This window comes from Emys orbicularis, chromosome 1, assembly GCF_028017835.1.
Source record: "Emys orbicularis isolate rEmyOrb1 chromosome 1, rEmyOrb1.hap1, whole genome shotgun sequence".
Taxonomy (NCBI): Eukaryota; Metazoa; Chordata; order Testudines; family Emydidae; genus Emys; species Emys orbicularis.
This window is the reverse complement of record NC_088683.1, coordinates 359,348,413-359,367,133: the sequence shown is the minus strand read 5'-3', so window position 1 is coordinate 359,367,133 and position 18,721 is coordinate 359,348,413. Positions and strand designations below refer to the sequence as shown.

Sequence of the window (18,721 nt, the reverse complement as noted above, 5' to 3'; positions counted from 1 at the left end):
GGTTCATGCTGGTGAGGGAATGTTCTGTTGTTGAAACTAAAACTAAGTTTTGTAGAATCCCTTTTAACAAAACTTAATTTTGGGCATATACTAAAATAAAATAGAACTTTTACCATTGTACGAAAAAGATAAATTCCTTAAGAGTCGAGGGAGGGAATGGGAGCGCATAACCCAAGGCTAACTGCCAACAGAAGAAATCCAGACAAAAAGCCCTCTGCGCTGTGAAATGTATGAGGCTCATGTCAGTTTGACTGTGCTTCTGCTTTTGTGAAAGCACTGATGGTGGCAGTTGGGATGGTGGCAAAGAAACATATGATCCTGTGTAAGAAGGGAGACAAATGAGAGGCAAAAACACAGATCTTGTCTATGCTGGGCAAGTGCATCCTGTTGGAAAGTGTGTTAATAAGCATGATGTTAAACACAGTTCTGCCCTTAGTGTCCTTGTGTAGACTAGAAAAATAGGTAGCCTGAAAATATTTTACCTCAACTACCCTGTCTAGTTAATGTGTTTTAAATGTGAATGGTCTTGATCATACAAAGGCCAAATAATAGTTAACATTTGATTTGTTAGTATGGCTTCTGTCTACACCAGTGCTTTTCAACCTGGGGGTCCACAGACTGTGTCTAAGATTTCCAAAGGGGTCCGCAGCTCCATTTGAAATTTTTTAGGGGGCCTGCAAATGATAAAAGGTTGAAAACCACTGCTCTAAACAGTGCATTTCCCAGGATAGATAAGGACCCAGGCTATGTCTACACTACCACGGTAAGTCGACCTACACTCCGCAACTACAGCTATGTGAATAACGTAGCTGGAGTCGATGTACCTTAGGTCGAGTTACCACGGGGTCTACATCGCGGGGGGTCGACGGGAGAAAATCTCCCGTCGACTTGCCTTCCTCTTCTCGTCGGGGGTAGAGTACAGGGGTCGACTGGAGAGCGATCTGCAGTCAATTTGGCAGGTCTTTACTAGACCCGCTAAATCGACCGCCAGTGGATCGATTCGGAGCGTTGATCCCGGCTGTAGTGTAGACCTGCCCCCAGTGGGAGAAACAGCTCAAACAATGTGAAGGGGGGGATAGAGCCATAGTAAAGGGGTAGGAGACTGACAGAAGGCGGGAGTTGCTGTATGAGTGACAATGACTCCTAGCTGAAGACAGCATTTGGTACCTCATTCTGTTGATCAGCAGAGATTGGGACAGCTGAAGATAGAGCACTTAGCAGCAAAAATGTATTAGAATTAAAATAGTTATCTATAACTCAAACTATAGTTTTAGTGCCCCCTCCATCCCACCCCCCACACACTGAATTAAACCCCTTTCTTTCCCTCTCCACATAAGCACTTGAGAATTGCTCAGAGCTCTGTGTGTCTTTTATAGGGTGGGGGCCCATTTTATTCCTGCTGCATTCAAAAAATGAAACAAAGCCTCTCTAGGTAGGAGGAATATCTCTTTACAAATTGAAGCTTACCCCCAGTTCTAGTAGGCCTTCATGAATCTGGCAGCTAGTTTGTATTCAGTGTGTTGCTGTCATTCATAAAATGGCATCTTACTTATGAAAGAGCTTCAAACATCCTGCTTCTTGTGACTTCCCTGTCCTAGCATGGGGGTAATTGAATTGGGGAAATCTTTATTTCACTCTCTGCTGGCCATAACATGCAGAGATAACATTGGTACAGAACCAGCCTATTATAGAGGGCACAGATTATACCTAAGGATTTTTTTTAAAAAGACTAATTTATCCATTATGCTGTCTAATATTTGCCATAGTAAAAATGAATAATAATAATTTAGATACAATTTAGGCCTGAGTCTAGCATTGCAGTTTAAGGACACTTGTTTGTTAACTCACTGGTAATAATGCAAATATTAAATTATTATGTGGCGGAACCCTAATGCCCCAGTGAGGATTGAGGCCCCATTATGCTAGATGCTGTACCCACACATAAAACAAGGTCCCTACCCTGCAGAATATATAATCTAAAAACACAAGTCAGACAAATCCTAATACACAGATGTGAGCAAAACCTAAAGGTACTAATCTTATTACTTACATTTGTTTCCCCCATGAACCATCCCTTCTACCACCATCTCCCTAATTAACTATTGGAACAGATTACCAAGGCATGTGGTAAATTCTTCAGCACTTGCAGTCTTTAAATCAAGATAGGAAGTCTTTCTAAAATGCATGATCTCGTTAAGCTGCAAGTTATTAGGCTGGAAGCAGGAACCACTGAGTGAAATTCTATGATTCATGTTTTGCAGGAGGTCGGAGTAGATTTGTATTTCAGTAGCACCTATGAACCCTGCATATAGATCAGGACCCCACTGTGCCTGCCATTGTACAAACACAGAACAAAGAGACATAGTACCTGCCACAAAGAGTTTGCCGTCAGAAAACAGACAACAGGTGGATACTGACAGATGGGGCAGCAGAAGGAAACAATGAGACAGTATTGGTCAGCATGATAGGCAGCAGTCTCACCATACTTGCTGCCTAGCTATTGTCGGGTTTTAGCAGGCAGATGATTTTGGAGATTATTACAAAGTCCCATCTGTCCTTGAAATATATGAATCCTTCTGTTTGGGTTCCTCGGCCAATATGCTCCTCCACTGCTGACTCAAAGTGCTTCCCTTTCAACCTCTATGGCCCTTTCTATTATATTTTATTTTAATGCTTGCCTGTTGCCTCACCCTTCTGTATGTCTCCTTCCCAAGGCTATTTCAGACCCTAATCAGCATCTACACCTTCCCTTATTCCTCCTTTGTGCATTTTCAGTATACTTCACAGTTTTGCTGTCAAGGGTTCTGAGAGCATCCTAGGTCTCTGATGGCCTGCTCCCTCTGTCCCAGTGCCGCTCTGGTTGCTGCTGCTTGGGGCTGACTCTTGGGAGTTAATATCTTCTACTGTCTGCATGTTTTGGGACGGCTATGGGGATATTACAAAACTATATGGCATAAATTGTCCAAACCTTAGGATAATGTAAGTGTTTGCTAGGGTTTGAAGAATGAATTCCACTCTCTAAGACCATCTTTACTATCCTAGAGATGGAAAAGACTTACTAGGTCATCTAGTCTCTCTCTTTCTGGCCTTACAGGATTCTTCCCTGCAATGCATTCTCGAGTGCTTTGCCCAGTCTAGTTAAATAATGGAATTTCCACCACTTTCTTTGAGAGAGTAGGCTACTTACTAGCTCTTGCTTTCAGGAAAAAATTATTGATTTATTTTTTTTCAGACTAAATTTTCTTAATTTCTGTCCTTAGCTCCTAGTTATAGTCCTTGGATTGTTCTAAGGAATTCCTTTCCCTACTCAATGTTCACATCCTTAAATCTTTTGTAGGTTATGAAAAACCTGTTCTTTTTCTGAAGATAAAAGAAGAAATAGGTTTTATCAGGACTTCCTTCCTTCCTGCCTCCATTTCTGCACCTCTGTATCACTGAAATATTTACATAAACATAATTTATATTTGAAAGCACTAGGCTGTGACTGTGAATGAAAACATTTACTACTTTAAAATGTAAAAAGGGAAGCAGGGAGACCCTCAAAGTTTTTATGATGTCTACCAGGAAACCAAGAGTGACAAAGTGGTCTAAGGGCTTGTCTACACTGGCACTTTACAGCACTTTAACTTTCTCGCTCAGAGGTGTGAAAAAACACACCCCAAGCGCTGCAAGTTTCAGCACTGTAAAGTGCCAGTGTAGACAGTGCACCAGCGCTGGGAGCCACGCCCCTTGTGGAGGTGTTGTATTTTTCCTAGCGCTGGTGCCGCGACAACACAGCCACCTTAAAGCGCTGCCGCAGCAGTGCTCTAACATTGCTAGTGAAGATATGCCCTAAATTCTCAAAGAGAGAGGGGCGTAACTAGGGGGAGGGATTAACTGTTGAGAATGGATGGAGTTATGAACTTGAAGGATGGAATTGGTTTGGCAGAATGTAGGAGCTTCTGGCAGATGAACAGGGCATCTGATAATGTTTCCATATAAAGCTAGCTAGTTCATCTTATTTTTCAGTCTTCATATTTTTGCATTTACTAGGTGGCTGCTTCTCATTCTAACTCTAATAAATGTGTCAACCTGTGGAACTCCTTGCCTGAGGAGGATGTGAACGTTAGGACTATAACAGGGTTTAAAAGAGAACTAGATAAATTCATGGAGGTTAAGTCCATTAATGGCTATTAGCCAGGATGGGTAAGGAATGGTGTCCCTAGCCTCTGTTGGTCAGAGGGTGGAGATCGATGGCAGGAGAGAGATCACTTGATCATTACCTGTTAGGTTCACTCCCTCTGGAACACCTGGCATTGGCCACTGTCGGTAGACAGGATACTGGGCTGGATGGACCTTTGGTCTGACCCAGTATGGCCGTTCTTATGTTCTTTCTAGCATTTAAAATTGAAGCTCCAGATCTATACCCCAAATTCACCCTTGTGAAGGAGGTTGTCTTGTGTTTTTGTTGCATCAGAATGTTGGAAAATCATGGAAGCAAAGTCATGGAAGACAAGAGAGTTGAATTCAGAATTTTGTCAACTTTTAAAATGCCTGTACTGTCCAGCCAGCTCTCTATCAGTTGAGTGTGCGTTTTTAGCATGGCTGAAATTTTGTGATAGGCAAGTGACTGTAAAAAGCAAGTAAGTTGATGTAGATATTGATACTGAAAAGCAGGTACAAAAGAGTGGTAGGACCTCACTAGTTAGTAGGCTGGAGACTCTGTTGTGTTCTTTTAAGTTAGTTACACAGTTATGAACTTTTCATTTTGGACAATAAGTATGCCCTCTTACGTTTCAGGAATAAATCTGCTTAAAAACTGACTTATATGGTTTGTGGTTTTGTTTTGTTTCATAAAACCTTTTACTTCCCCCTATCTCCCCCCCCCTTTTTTTTTTTGGTGGAGGTTGGGGATGGTTGAAGAAAATTATAGAACAAAAAAAAACCCCATACCTTTTATATAAAATAGTAGGCCTAGCTTGCCTGTATTAATGCTGCATCATGGGTATTTCCTGAATGAGTAGGTGAACTCAGATTGAAACATATTTTTTTCAGGTTGCTTTCTCTTTTGGATTCCTCTTAAAAATTTCTCTGACTCTAGAGTGTCACTTGTCCAGATGTGGGCTGTATAAAAGTGGGTGGGGACTTTTAAAGCTGATATTAGGAACTTAATAGTGTACCAAAACCTACTGCTGTGGAAGCTTAAAAGTGACTGTTCACCAATATGATAAACTTGGTTTTGTTTCTACGACTTTAGTTTTGTTTTAGTGTACTAGGGAAAGAGTTGAATAAATTGTGTGTGAGACTTAAGACTGCTGAAGTTACTCTGTGCATTGCAAACAAAATAAAAGCTCTGTTTTCTAATTATAGTTCTAATAAGACAGCTAATTGAGAAATTCAAACTGCAAAATGTTTGTGTAGGTGAATGGAATGTAGATCTCATAGGCATGTTGATAAATGTAACAGACCATTTAAACAAAATTTAGAAAATATGTTTAGATTAATAGCTTTGTTTAAATGGAAGTAAGAGACCTGTAGGAATAAGGATATTGTACTGCCTTTGTAAGTAAAGACTTGTAGATGATCTTGGTAGTTTGGTCTAGTAGAGCAGTGGTCTCCAAACTTTTTTGATCGCGCACCCCTATCAGTAAAAAAATTTTGAGCACGCAGCACCTGCCGCGCCGCAGGGCCGGCTCTACCATTTTTGCCGCCCCAAGCAAAAAAACAAACACGCTCGGACTCCCGCCCGAACTGCCGAAGCAAAAAAAAAAAAGCCACCCGAACTGCCGCACCCCGCAGGATCCTCTTGCACACCCTCTGGGGTGCGCACACCCCACTTTGGAGACCACTGTAGTAGAGCATAACACTGGTTTCTATTTCTGGCTCTGCCACTGACTGACTGTGACACTTCAAGCAAGTTGCTTAATTACTGTTTGTTTACATCCATGTAAAATGGAGATAACACCTCCATGGGGGGTTGTGATGCTTAATTGCTTGTAAAACGCTTGGAGAACATTAGAAGTACTATAGAACAGCAAAGTGTTATTGTTGGCACTTAGCTCTCAGAACACTTTTGTGTATTGAGTTGGGAGAGCAAGACAATGTAACAAGGGCAGCTTGACGATATTCCTAATTATCAGACCTTAAAGTATGTTCCCTTTTTTCTTTTCTTTTCTAGACTTTATATTCAGAGCACCCATCAAATTATGCAAGCCAGGGGAATTGCGTGAGGAATATGAAAGCCAGCTGAGGAAGGTATAGTATTTTGTTTAATTGTGACTTTCTTCCAGAGAAACTTGGAATCCTTACTGATATGCCTGCTTACCTATATGGAGAATTCTAAGCATTATTTTCTTTTCTAAAACAAAGGTCATTTATCCCTTCCTACCATTCAGTCAATTCAGGAAAATGTTGGCAGTTAGCTGGTTCCAGAACTACTGACATCTTAGGCCATGTCTACACTACAAACTTTGGTTGACACAAGTTACGTTAGGGTACAACCTCCAAAGTTTGAATATCACTCATGCGAATGCATACTTGGCTGCTTGAATCAGCGCTGCGCGTGTTCACAGGAGTGCTTGTGTGGATGAAAAAGGCTACGCGCCATGGGTAGGTATCCCAGTGTGCCATGCACTGTCATCTGGGGCAATGCCTTTTGGAACTTTTTGCAGTGGGTTGTGGAGTACAAATGAGTCTCCCAGAATCTCTGGGAGCTAGGGGTCAAGTTCCCAGCCTGCAACTTTCTCTATCCCATAATGCCATCCATATCCCATAACTTTCTCACCCTTGTTTTTTTTTTTTTTTTAAATCTCACAAACTTGTGCGGCACTTTTCAGTGTTCGCCATCTTTGACAGAAGCATGGAGCCCACAGACCTCTGTACTATTCTCACGAACGCAGCAAATACAGGACACATGATCCTCTTGTGTTTGCAGACCTGCTGGAAGTGCTGCACCAATGGTGGACATGATTTCTTTAAGGACAGTTTGCTGAAGGACATAGCAAAAAACAATTCAAGGTTGTTAGTGACAGTCACAGAGCAGCTTCAGCTGGTGGAGTGCTGCTTCTGGGCCAGAGAAACAAGCACTGGGATCGCATCGTAATGCAGGTTTGAACAATGAGCAGTGGCTGCAGAACATTCAGATGCGAAAGGCCACATTCTTGATTTGTGTGCTGAGCTCACTCCAGCACATGGACACCAGAATGAGAGCTGGATTGATAACTGAGAAGCAAATGGTAGTTGCACTGTGGAAGCTTGCAACACTTGTTTTCTACAAGTCAGTGGGAAATAATTTTGGAGTAGGAAAATCCACAGTTGGGGCCGTTGTCATAAAAATGTGTAGGGCCATTAATTGTCTCCTGCTATGTAAGGCTGTAACTCTCAGCAATGTGTAGGCCATAGTGGATGGATTTACAGCAATGGGGCAATAGATGCACGCACATCCCTTTTGTAGCACCTTGGACAGAGTACGTCATTAGAAAAGGCTACTCTTCTATGGTTATGCCAGCATTGGTGGATTACCAGCAATGCTTCACCAATATCCGTGTGGGCTGGTCCAGGAAGGTGCAAGACTCTTGCATCTTTAAGGACAGAGGACTGTTCAAAAAGCTGCAAGCAGGGACATAAATTCCCAACCCATCAGATTAGCATTAGTGATATTGAAATCCAGGAGTGATTCGGGGGTAGCCAGAGTAGGCCTGGCTCTCCTGGCTCAAGAAGCTGTGTGCTGGCCATCTCGACGGTATCGAGGAACTATTCAGCTACCAGCTCAACAGGTGCAGAATGACAGTTGAATGTGCTTTTGATAGATTGAAGGAACATTGGTAGTGTTTACTCACTAAATGGGATATTTTTCTCACTGAGATCCAAATGGTTATAGCTACCTGTTGTGTCCTGCATAATACCTGTGAGGCAAAGGGGGGAAAAGCTACCTTCAAGGTGGAGGTGGAGCTGGAGCGGCTGCCTGCTGACTTTGAACAGCCAGACACAAGGGGCACTAAAAGGATTCAGTGTGGAGCTATGCCATTGAGGGAGGCTTTGAAAGAGCACATGAACAGTCAGCAACAGTAATGTTCTCGGGCCTGGAGTGTTCTCTGGCCTGGAGCTTTGGGTGCTGCTAAGAATTGCGTAGTGATTGCTGTACATCTATAAACAACTGTTTTCCTGAATCTGTTTTATGTGGTCCTTCCTGTTTGTTTACAAGTACTGCGTGTTTTGAGTACTGCTATGCATTCTGCAGCATGTGTTGTGAACTAATAAAAATAACTGTATTCTCCTCAAATAGAACTTCATTGAGTGGCAAAAACAGTGCAAACATGCAAGAAACGGGTAAAATTTGAACATAAATTTAGAGAATTGAAATTTAAAATTGGAAAGGCAGCAAACAAAGATTTCAGTGCACAAATGTAGTCCGTTGTGGCTACATACACTGACCTGTGAGAACCACTGCTGGTGTGTATGTGAAGCTGTGGTTTTCCTTCTTGTTCCCCGGAGTGGAGTGAGAGGGATAAGGATCCTGACCCATGATGCCATGTGGAATGTTGAGGGGTATAGGGAATTGCTACCATGGAGTTCTCCAAGGTCAGCAAAGAGTGGGGATTCCTGGGATTTTATTTTATTTATTTATTTATTTTTGGACCTGTAGGTCCACCAGGGTCTGCATCATTTGTGTTTGCTGCCTGGGAAGACCCATTATGTGCTGGTGCATCTCCCTATTCTTTTCCTGCTGGCATTCCTGGACCTTTCTCCTGTCTGCCCTTTCCTTCTCCATGCTCTCTGCCATGGTGTCCCTCCAGGCCTTTTGTTTGCAGACCAATGCAGTACTGGCTTGCAGGATCTCATTGAACATGGCCTCTCTAGTCCTCTTCTTTTCCTCCTCATCAAAATCAGGCATTCTGCAAATGTGAAGGGGGCATCTCTCAAGGCTGCCACAGCAGCAGCTACAGACAGATGTACCATTGGATTTACAATAATTATGGAAAGGGAAAGATAAGTGTCAGAACTCACTTTTCTTATTCCCATAAACACTTTTAAGAAGACTTGCTTATTGACACTTCATCTTTGGAATGCCTCACCACAGCACTGGTTGCCAGCCCCAGCCATAGTGAATATGGCCCACCAGGGACAAGGGTGGGGAAGAAAAGTATAGGGCGATGGCAGTCAACATTGGCATTATTTTCCACAGGTAGTGGTGGGGTTAGCTGATACCTCACTTCTGAGAGTCACAAAGGCACAGAGAGCACAGCTGGCATCCTGAAGACTCCAGGCCTGTATGCTGCTAGCTCGTTTACTGCAATGATGCTAGCTGGATTCATGGTGGGGTGGGGTGGGAAAGTATCTTAGAGAAAGAAATAAGGCAGCCATCTCTAGAAACCTTTCGGAGAGGATTGCACAGTATCTCCATGAAAGTTTTTCATGGATATGTCTCAGGAGATGCAAGGGACACTCCTATGTACATAAACTGCTGTGCCCTGTGCCCCCCTTCTCCACCTGCCTAAACCAACAGGGGAATGAATATCAGATGCCAATTCTACATCTGTTTGTTGTACCTCTACCTCTTCTCATATGAGTAAAACCGTGCAAAGTTGATACCTGTGTCTTGTTAATTTGGGGCTGGGTGCCATTTTTAAATTTAAACATTGTAAGGAAAAATGGATGCACACACTTACCTGAGGCCCCTTCCCCTTCCTTGCGCTCAGCTGGTGGAACTGGCTAGACTCAAACAGGTCTTGGCTCGCAGCATAGCCGGACCACCCCATCACATCTCTCCTCTTGGCTGTTCACAGCAGGGGTCTCTGGCTTTCCTGAGTTGTCCACGGTGGTCAGCAAGGTACTGGTGGAGTCTCTACCATGTATGGCACGCAGCTTGTTGTAAAAGTAGCAGGTCTGCAGCTCATCACCAAATCAGTTGTTGGCCTCCCTGGTCTTCTGGTATACCTGGCGCGGTTCTGTCACTTTCATACTGCATTTCTGCTGATCCTCGTCGTACCCCTTTGCCTTCCTCCCCTGTGCAATCTGCTCTTAAATATCCATGTTGCTGTGGCTGGTCCATAGCTCTGCTTGCATAGCCTCTTCACCCCAAAGACCCAGGAGATCCCATACCTCCTGTCTACTCTTAACCAGAGTGCATCTAGTGCATGGAGCTGGCGTGGTTGGTTGGGCAATTGCACTCAAGAAGGGAGAGTTGCTAGGTGTGCCCGCCAAGGTGGTCAGTCAGGAAAAAGCATTTCAAAAATACTCATGGGGACATAAAGCAGGGATGGCTTCAGGTCTCTGTGACCCCTGGGCAGTAGAGTGTACAATTGTGACCAGAACAGTCACTGTCACAAGGAATGGGGCATTGTGGGATAGCTGCTGGAGAACTGTTAGGGTTGCACTTGCACTGATTGACCCCAGTAGGTCAATCGTGGTTCCATTCCATTAAGGGAGGTGGTTTTACTATATCACAGTACCAAGGCACTTACATTGGCTGGAGGTGAATTTTAAGAATAGACGTGCAAATAGGTCAATGCAAGGCAACATACGTCCATGTAACTTTGTAGTGTAGACCGGCCTTCAGTTGCCTTCCAAAAGGTGAAAATGTACCTGCTTGGTGCAGTTCTACCATCTTTGTTATACAGGGTTTATAGAAGAATGAGCTATGGTGAATGTAATAGGTTTGCAAAGCCAGTTGCAGTAAAATCTCCCCCTTCCCTACTATAACTCTTTCAGAATCTTAATCCGTCAAACTGAAGCTTTCAATGCTTGGTCTTAGCCAAAAGATGAACTCAAAAAAATTTGAGGAGAATCCATTCAGCCCTTTTGGACTTAAATAACCTGTGTGTGGGTGTTTTCCCCTTTTTTTAAAAAAGCAGCATTTTTTACACACACATCACTGAAATGACTGAACTCTAACCCTAAATATCTCGTGTGGCTAGTCATTATTCTAGAAATATCATAATGGGGCAGTGACTGCTGTAGTTAAGCTAGGATAATAGTTTCCATTCTAACCCCTGCACCCCTAGTTCTGAGTTATTCATAACTTTCTGAAACTTTCATTTTTTCCAGGCATAAGCCCAGATCCTATAATCAGATCTGCTAGTGTGGACGCATGCAGAACCCTGTTTATTTCAACAGGGCTCCACACAAGAGCAAGGGCCTCTGACAACAGATCCATTTGCTGGATTGGGGCTGCACGAAGGTGGGATTTTTGGGTGTTTTGTGGTTGGTTTATTTATTTTACTTTTTATTTTTTTGGTAAAGCTTGACCAAAAGTGGTTTAGCTGTTTTTGATAAGGATAGTATATATACATATCTGCAAAGGGAAGGAAATACATTTTTCTAATGAAATAATCCTTGCAGTCTTCATTTGAAGAATTCAGCAGCCTCTGAAGACCAGTGTAATGCATACGTACAAAGGGGCAGAATTAAGGTTAAGAGTGACATCTGGAAGAGGTGATTGCACTGTTTTTAGCACTTGATGTTTTTGGTCTTTTGGCCTCGAGATGAAAACCTTGCCTTTGTTTCTGGGACCTTGAAGTGAAAAAATTCTGTGAGTTGCCTCAGTGACGCACAGTCAGTAGAGCTTCAGTTGATTGAGGCTTTGTCCCTAGGAGTTATTGGTTGTGGTCTTTTCAGTTGATTTCAGACACATTTGCAAGTGGATGCAAGGTGTGAATCAGTCAACTGAGGGATGCTACAATCAATTGATTTCTCTATCTTAGACAAGCCTCTAGTGTAAACAAAGCTCAATGACTTCTGACATTCTTACCACTGCTGGGAATTTGGTAAAAGATTAGGGGCATAGAGATTTTATTCATGTAAATGTCTAATTTATCAGTTAAGTTAAATGGACACCACTATAGTTAGGAAATTACAACTTATAAAAATATTCATCTTTAAGTTAATTTTTTTTAAACTGAGCCTCTTGGCTTAAAAAACTGAATGTAACATTTGGTGGAGGTCTAAAGTATCAGCCACGCCAGGATTTTATAAATCTACTTCCTAATGGTGAGGAGGAGACCTTCCCTGGTGAGATATGGGGCTTACTCATCATTTCTGCAGAATTTAATTTTTCTCTGTGTGTCTGTGTGTCTGTCGTCTGTGTGTCTGTCGTCTGTGTCTCCAAGGAGATGTGACTAGATGCAGTTTTTCTTCCTGAATCTGAATTGGGTGAACTACAAATAGCCCAAATCCTGGCCTCAGCACACAGCCCAACCAATTAGGATGTGTACCGGGGATTTCTGCTGGGCTTGAGGGAATATCTTTCTTCCATCAGCTGCTGGCAACTTCATTTGATGGCTGCTATTCCACCCTCAGCTACAGTAACTACAGGGGTTTGAAGTGCCTCAGTGCATTTCAATGGGGTGTTAATTCTGACATCTGGTTTTGCTCCTCCAAACCGCTAAATGCCTGGAACTTCTGGGGGGACTCACCCATCCTCCTCCCCATGTTCCACAAACCTTTTATGTGAGCACCGTCACTGTGCAGGATACTGGTTAGTGAACTTGTAGCTGCTTTGTAGTCCTTTGCATAGCTCTGGTCAGTCAACAAGTATTGAGTGTACAGCAGGCCTAATCTAAGTGCTGCTGAGTATGTTTGGGTGTCGGAGTCTTGATTTTTTTATATATATATATATTTATTTTATTTGAAGTTCAGTGTAATAAGCCCATTTTTAATCATAGTAATGTTGCAGCAGCTATAGATCATTCTGAGATCTTTTTGGAACTCTTTCTTGACCTGAAAAAAATTGATCGCAATCCTTCTCATTTCCACTGCAATAAAAAGGAAAAGTATTTTAATGTGCTTCTGGCATTTTGACTATTCCACTTGTGTATTTTGAGGATAGAATTTTTTGTCTAACTCCTGTTTGGCCTGATGGTTCATCTATCTTCCTCTTTTCAATCTTTGTTCACTGCCAGACTGGAACCCTGCTTCCTTCCCTTCACAACGTGTACATACCCTTTCTGAACCTCATCTGAAAGAGGAGGGGGTTGGGGGATATTCCCCAAATCTCATCCTGTGAGCAAAGAACAATGTAATCCTTCGACAGGTTGTCAGTTGAGAAAATTCTCTATCACTTTTATAACCAAACCTTATGTAACCAGTACACAACTTTAAAAAGAGAGAACATTTTTAAGCTAAGTAAAATTTTGAGGGCTAAATACTATCCCTCTAACTCTTGTAACGAGAGTTTCATAATATCGCTTTGTATCATTATTTGGATAGAGTCCTGAACACTAGGGGCAACATGGCATGAAACTGAGGGTGGTTCCTTATTCTCAGTTCTTTATTTGTGGTACTGCTCCTTATTCGTGGTCCCCAGTTCCTTTTTCAGTGGCCAGAATTATTTAAAACTATATGTGGGAGCCCAGACTCTTGAGTTCAGATCCCATATCTAACTTTGGCCTTGTCTACACTGGCATGTTTCTGCGCAGTAAAGCAGCTTTCTGCGGTGTAACTCCCGAAGTGTACATGATGCCCAGCCACTTAGTGCGCAGAAACTGCGCAGTTGTGGCGCAGTAAAAAAAACCCCACCCAACGAGAGGCGTACAGCTTTCTGTGCTGGGCTTACAGCGCTGCGGTGCCAGTGTAGACACCCTATTTGATTACAGCGAAGTGAAGGAGCTGCGGAACGCCTACCACAAGGTGCGGGAGGCAAACTGCCACTCCGGTGGTGCGCCCACAAGCTGCCGGCTCTACAAAGAGCTGGACGCAATACTCGGTGGCGACCCCACCTCCACTGAGAAGGCCACTGTGGATTCTTCAGTGGCTCACATGCCAGTCGAGAGTGGACCGAGCCAGGAGGAGGAAATCTTGGACGAGGATATGGAGGGAGAGGAGGACCCAGAGGCAGAGGACGACTCGGAGGTCAGAGGTGCATGCAGCCAGGAGCTCTTCTCTACCCCAGAGGAGGCTAGCCAGTCACAGTGATCGGAGCTTGGCGAAGCACAAACAGGAGAGGAGGCTCCTGGTAAGTGGCTTTGATTTTGGGAATCGCTGAAGCGAGTTGTTGGGGGCAGGAGGGTTGTAGAAAGCAGGCTTGTATCTGTATGCACTTGTATCAGCGGCACTGCTATGGGTACCCGCATGGCCCCACAGTATGCCAACATTTTTATGGCTGACTTAGAACAACGCTTCCTTAGCTCTCGTCCCCTAACGCCCCTACTCTACTTGCGCTACATTGATGACATCTTCATCATCTGGACCCATGGAAAAGAAGCCCTTGAGGAATTCCACCATGATTTCAATAATTTCCATCCCACCATCAACCTCAGCCTAGATCAATCCACACAAGCGGTCCATTTCCTGGACACTACTGTGCTAATAAGCGATGGTCACATAAATACCACCCTGTACCGGAAACCTACTGACCGCTACACTTACCTACATGCCTCCAGCTTCCATCCAGGACACACCACACGATCCATTGTCTACAGCCAAGCTCTAAGATATAACCGCATTTGCTCCAATCCCTCAGATAGAGACAAGCACCTACAAGATCTCTATCAAGCATTCTTAAAACTACAATACCCACCTGCTGAAGTGAAAAAACAGATTGACAGAGCCAGACGAGTACCCAGAAGTCACCTCCTACAAGACAGGGCCAACAAAGAAAATAACAGAACACCACTAGCTGTCACCTTCAGCCCCCAACTAAAACCTCTCCAGCGCATCATCAGAGATCTACAACCTATCCTGAAAGATGAACCTTTACTCTCACAGATCTTGGGAGACAGACCTGTCCTCGCTTACAGACAACCCCCCAACCTAAAGCAAATACTCACCAGCAACCACACATCACTGAACAAAAACACTGACCCAGGAACCTATCCTTGTAACAAAGCCCGATGCCAACTCTGTCCACATATCTATTCAAGTGACACCATCATAGGGCCTAATCACATCAGCCATACCATCAGGGGCTCGTTCACCTGCACATCTACCAATGTGATATATGCCATCATGTGCCAGCAATGCCCCTCTGCCATGTACATTGGCCAAACTGGACAGTCTCTACGCAAAAGAATTAATGGACACAAATCTGACATCAGGAATCATAATACTCAAAAACCAGTGGGAGAACACTTTAACCTGTCTGGCCATTCTATGACAGACCTGCGGGTGGCTATCTTAAAACAGAAAAACTTCAAAAACAGACTCCAAAGAGAGACTGCTGAGCTGGAATTGATATGCAAACTAGACACAATCAACTCAGGGCTAAATAAAGACTGGGAATGGCTGAGCCATTACAAACATTGAATCTATCTCCCCTTGTAAGTATTTTCACACTTGCTTCTTATCAAACTGTCTGTACTGAACCATCTTGATTATCACTTCAAAAGTTTTTTTTCTCTTACTTAATTGGCCTCTCAGAGTTGGTAAGACAACTCCCACCTGTTCATGCTCTCTGTATGTGTGTATATATATCTCCTCAATATATGTTTCACTCTATATGCATCCGAAGAAGTGGGTTGTAGCCCACGAAAGCTTATGCTCTAATAAATGTGTTAGTCTCTAAGGTGCCACAAGTACTCCTGTTCTTTTTGCGGATACAGACTAACACGGCTGCTACTCTGAAAAATGTATCTGTATGATGTGTGTACCACCACATCCTGTTCTGCCGCTCAGACTAGGCGTGTTGATTGTCTCCCTCACCTCACGGGAATCTACCTCGGAGATCTCCAGGAAACTGTCATGGAGATACTGGGCAATCCGCTGCCGCGAGTTCTTTGGCAGAGCTGCTTTGTTTCTTGCCCCATTCCGGGTAACTTTCCCGTGACACACTGCTGTCACTGGGGGGGGCATTGCTGCACACAAACAAGCCACATAAGGGCCAGGGTGGAAGCCGCAGGCTTGGAGAAGATCCTCCCTTGATTCCATGCTCACCCTCAGCAGCGAGAGAGCGTCCATAATGAACACAGCCTGTGGAAAATGCGGGGACAGTAATGATTATAAAGCCCCCCTACAGTGCTGGCTCTCCCCAAGAGCTACATGCCCAGTGTACAGTACGGTCCTGGAACACTGATTTTCCCCTGCCCCTGCTGTTACTCACCATTTTGGGGGTCTTGTGGCTCATGTGTGCTTGCCTGGGGTCAGCCAGGTATGTGAATAGTGGCTGTGTTTTAAATCACTGAATCCGTGGTCTGTGTGCTGCAAACAATACTGCTTCTGTAAAATCTTGCATTTTGGCTTCACATATATGACCTTCAGAGCCCAGCCTCCCTCTTTATCATCGCCGGCTGAACGGCTGCGCAGAATTAGAAAGCGGCCACAAAGAACTAAGGAGGACTTTCTGCGTTATATCATGATGCACTCTGCGGCCAAAAAACAAGAATTGAAAGAGTGGCGGGACAGCGAGAAGAGGAACCAAAAGGAGAATGCGGTGTGCCAGAACGAAGCCACAGAGCGGCTCTTAAACGTTATGGAGTGCCAAGCAGATACGCTCCAGGCACTACTAGCACAGCAAACCGAGCAGCTCCGTGCCCGCCTTCCCCTGCAGCCACTGTCGCAAAACTCTTTCCCATGCGCCCCCCAGACACCGCCAACACACGCTTATCAACCTCCTGGCTCCAGTCTGTACCCGCTGCGTTCCACTCCTGCCTGTCACAGTCCAGCCGTGCGGACTCCTAGTACCTACTGCACTCAACACCCGTCCCTCTGCAGTTTAGCCCTGCTGAAGTACAGTACCCGCTGCACCGTACTCCAAAGGACAAGGTTGCATATGATACCTGGACATACACAAACCTTTAACCGTCATCTCCTCCTGGGATCCTCCCTTCCCACATCTTCCACAGTGCTGATGACTTTTTTTGTTTGTCTCTCTCCTCCGGTTGTTGTTTTTTAATAAAAGAATTGTTTTGGTTTGAAAGCAATCTTTATTCCATTCATTGAAAGCAAACAGAGCCCTGCAAAGCAACAGGCAATTTTCTTACACCTTCATAGTGCATCGTCTGCACCAATTACAATCGCCTCCTAGCATTACAAGCACTGCACTCCTGAGCATAGCAACAAATATTAGTGGCTTTCAGCTTCAAATTGCTGCCTCAAGGCATCCCTGACTCTTATGGCCCCGCGCTGCGCCCCTCTAATAGCCCTGGGCTCCGGCTGTTCAAATTCAGCCTCCAGGCGCTGAGTCTCTGCGGTCCAGCCCTGAATGAAGCTTTCACCCTTCCCTTCACAAATATGGAGCGTACAGCACGTGGCTATAAGCATCAGAATATTGTCATCGGCCAGGTCCAGCCTCCCATATAGGTAGCACCCACAGGCTTTTAAATGGCCAAAAGCACACTCAACAGTCATTCTGCACTTGCTCAGCCTGTTGTTGAAACGCTCCTTGCTGCTGTCGAGGTGCTCCATGCATGACTTCATAAGCAACGGCATTAAGAGGTAGGCAGGGTCTCCCAGGATCACAATGGGCATTTTGACTTCCCCTATGGTGATCTTCTGGTCCGAGAAGAAAGTCCCTGCTTGCAGCTTCCTCAACAGGCCAGTGTTCCGAAAGATGCATGCGTCATGCATTTTTCCGAACCAGCCTGTGTTAATGTCCGTGAAATGCCCACGGTGATCCACAAGTTCCTGGAGAACCATTAAGTACCCCTTCCAGTTCATGTACTCGGTGGCTAGGTGTTCTGGTGCCAGAACTGGAATATCGCCCCTCCACAGTTAGGGAAGCCCATTTGTGCAAAGCCATCCACAATGTCACGCACGTTGCCCAGAGTCATGGTCTTTCGGAGCAGGATGCAATTAATGGCCCTGCACGCTTCCATCAACATGATTCCAACAGTCGACTTTTCCACTCTGAACTGGTTAGCAACCGATCGGTAGCAGTCTGGAGTAGCCAGCTTCCACAGTGCAATCACCACACACTTCTCCAACGACAGGGCAGCTCTCATTCTCGTGTCCTTGTGCCTCAGGGCTGGGGCAAGATCACACAGTCCCATGAATGTGGCTTTCCGAAAGTTCTGCAGCCACTGCTCGTCATCCCAGATGTGCATGAGGATGTGATCCCACCACTCAGTGCTTGTTTTCCGAGCCCAAAAGCGGCGTTCCACTGTGGTCAGCACCTCCGTGAATGCCACAAGCAATCTCGTGTTGTAGCTGCAACGCGTGGCAAGATAAATGTCGCACTCCTCTTGCCTTTGTAGTTTAAGGAATATCTTCACTGCCACTCGTGACGTGTTAGTGAGAGCGAGCAGCATGTTGGTCAGCAGTGCGGGATCCATTTCTGCAGACAGAAGAGGCAGAGCACGCAGTACACAAACAGTTGAAAGATGGCGCCAAATGTGGACGGAAGCACAGGGATTGCTGGGATGCGAAGCAATGCATCACGGGACATTGGGACAGGACCCAGGGTGCACCGCGATCCCCTCCACCTTCTCACAGCTCTTAGCGGCAGAAGAGGAAGAGGTGCTCTGTGGGATAGCTGCCCAGAGTGCACCACTCCAAATACCGTTGCAAGTGCCACAAGTGTGAACATGCTATTGCGCAGGCAGCTGACTGTGTGAACACATAACAGCGGTTTCCCTTCAGCGCTCTCTGAGTGGCAATATAACTGCCAGCGATGTAACTCTGCCAGTGTAGACATACCCTTAGACTCCCTCTGTGATCTAGAGCAAGTCACTTAACCTTTGTCTCAGTTTCCCTACCTGTAAAATGGGGATGATACTTGCTTACCTTCCTTATAAGTGTGAGTAATGATTGTTTAAAGTGTTTACATTTTTCTTGAAGATATAAGGCACCTTAGAAAGTCTAAATATTGACC

General features: G+C 44.6%; 1 protein-coding gene across 4 annotated transcripts in view; it reads left to right on the top strand.

The window, feature by feature from the left end:
* Positions 1 to 18,721, top strand: part of RNF169 (ring finger protein 169) — a 36,299-nt gene that overhangs the window by 5,722 nt on the left and 11,856 nt on the right. For 2 of the 4 annotated variants that reach the window (XM_065417465.1, XM_065417466.1), the window contains exon 1: positions 6,169 to 6,234. Coding sequence is in view for 1 of the 4 variants with exons in the window: in XM_065417464.1 (XP_065273536.1) it covers positions 6,130 to 6,234 (105 nt within the window). In the remaining 3 variants the exon portion in view is untranslated. Of the gene's footprint in view, positions 1 to 6,129; positions 6,235 to 18,721 lie in introns of those variants that run through there. The other 2 variants (XM_065417467.1, XM_065417464.1) reach the window with 2 other exon arrangements.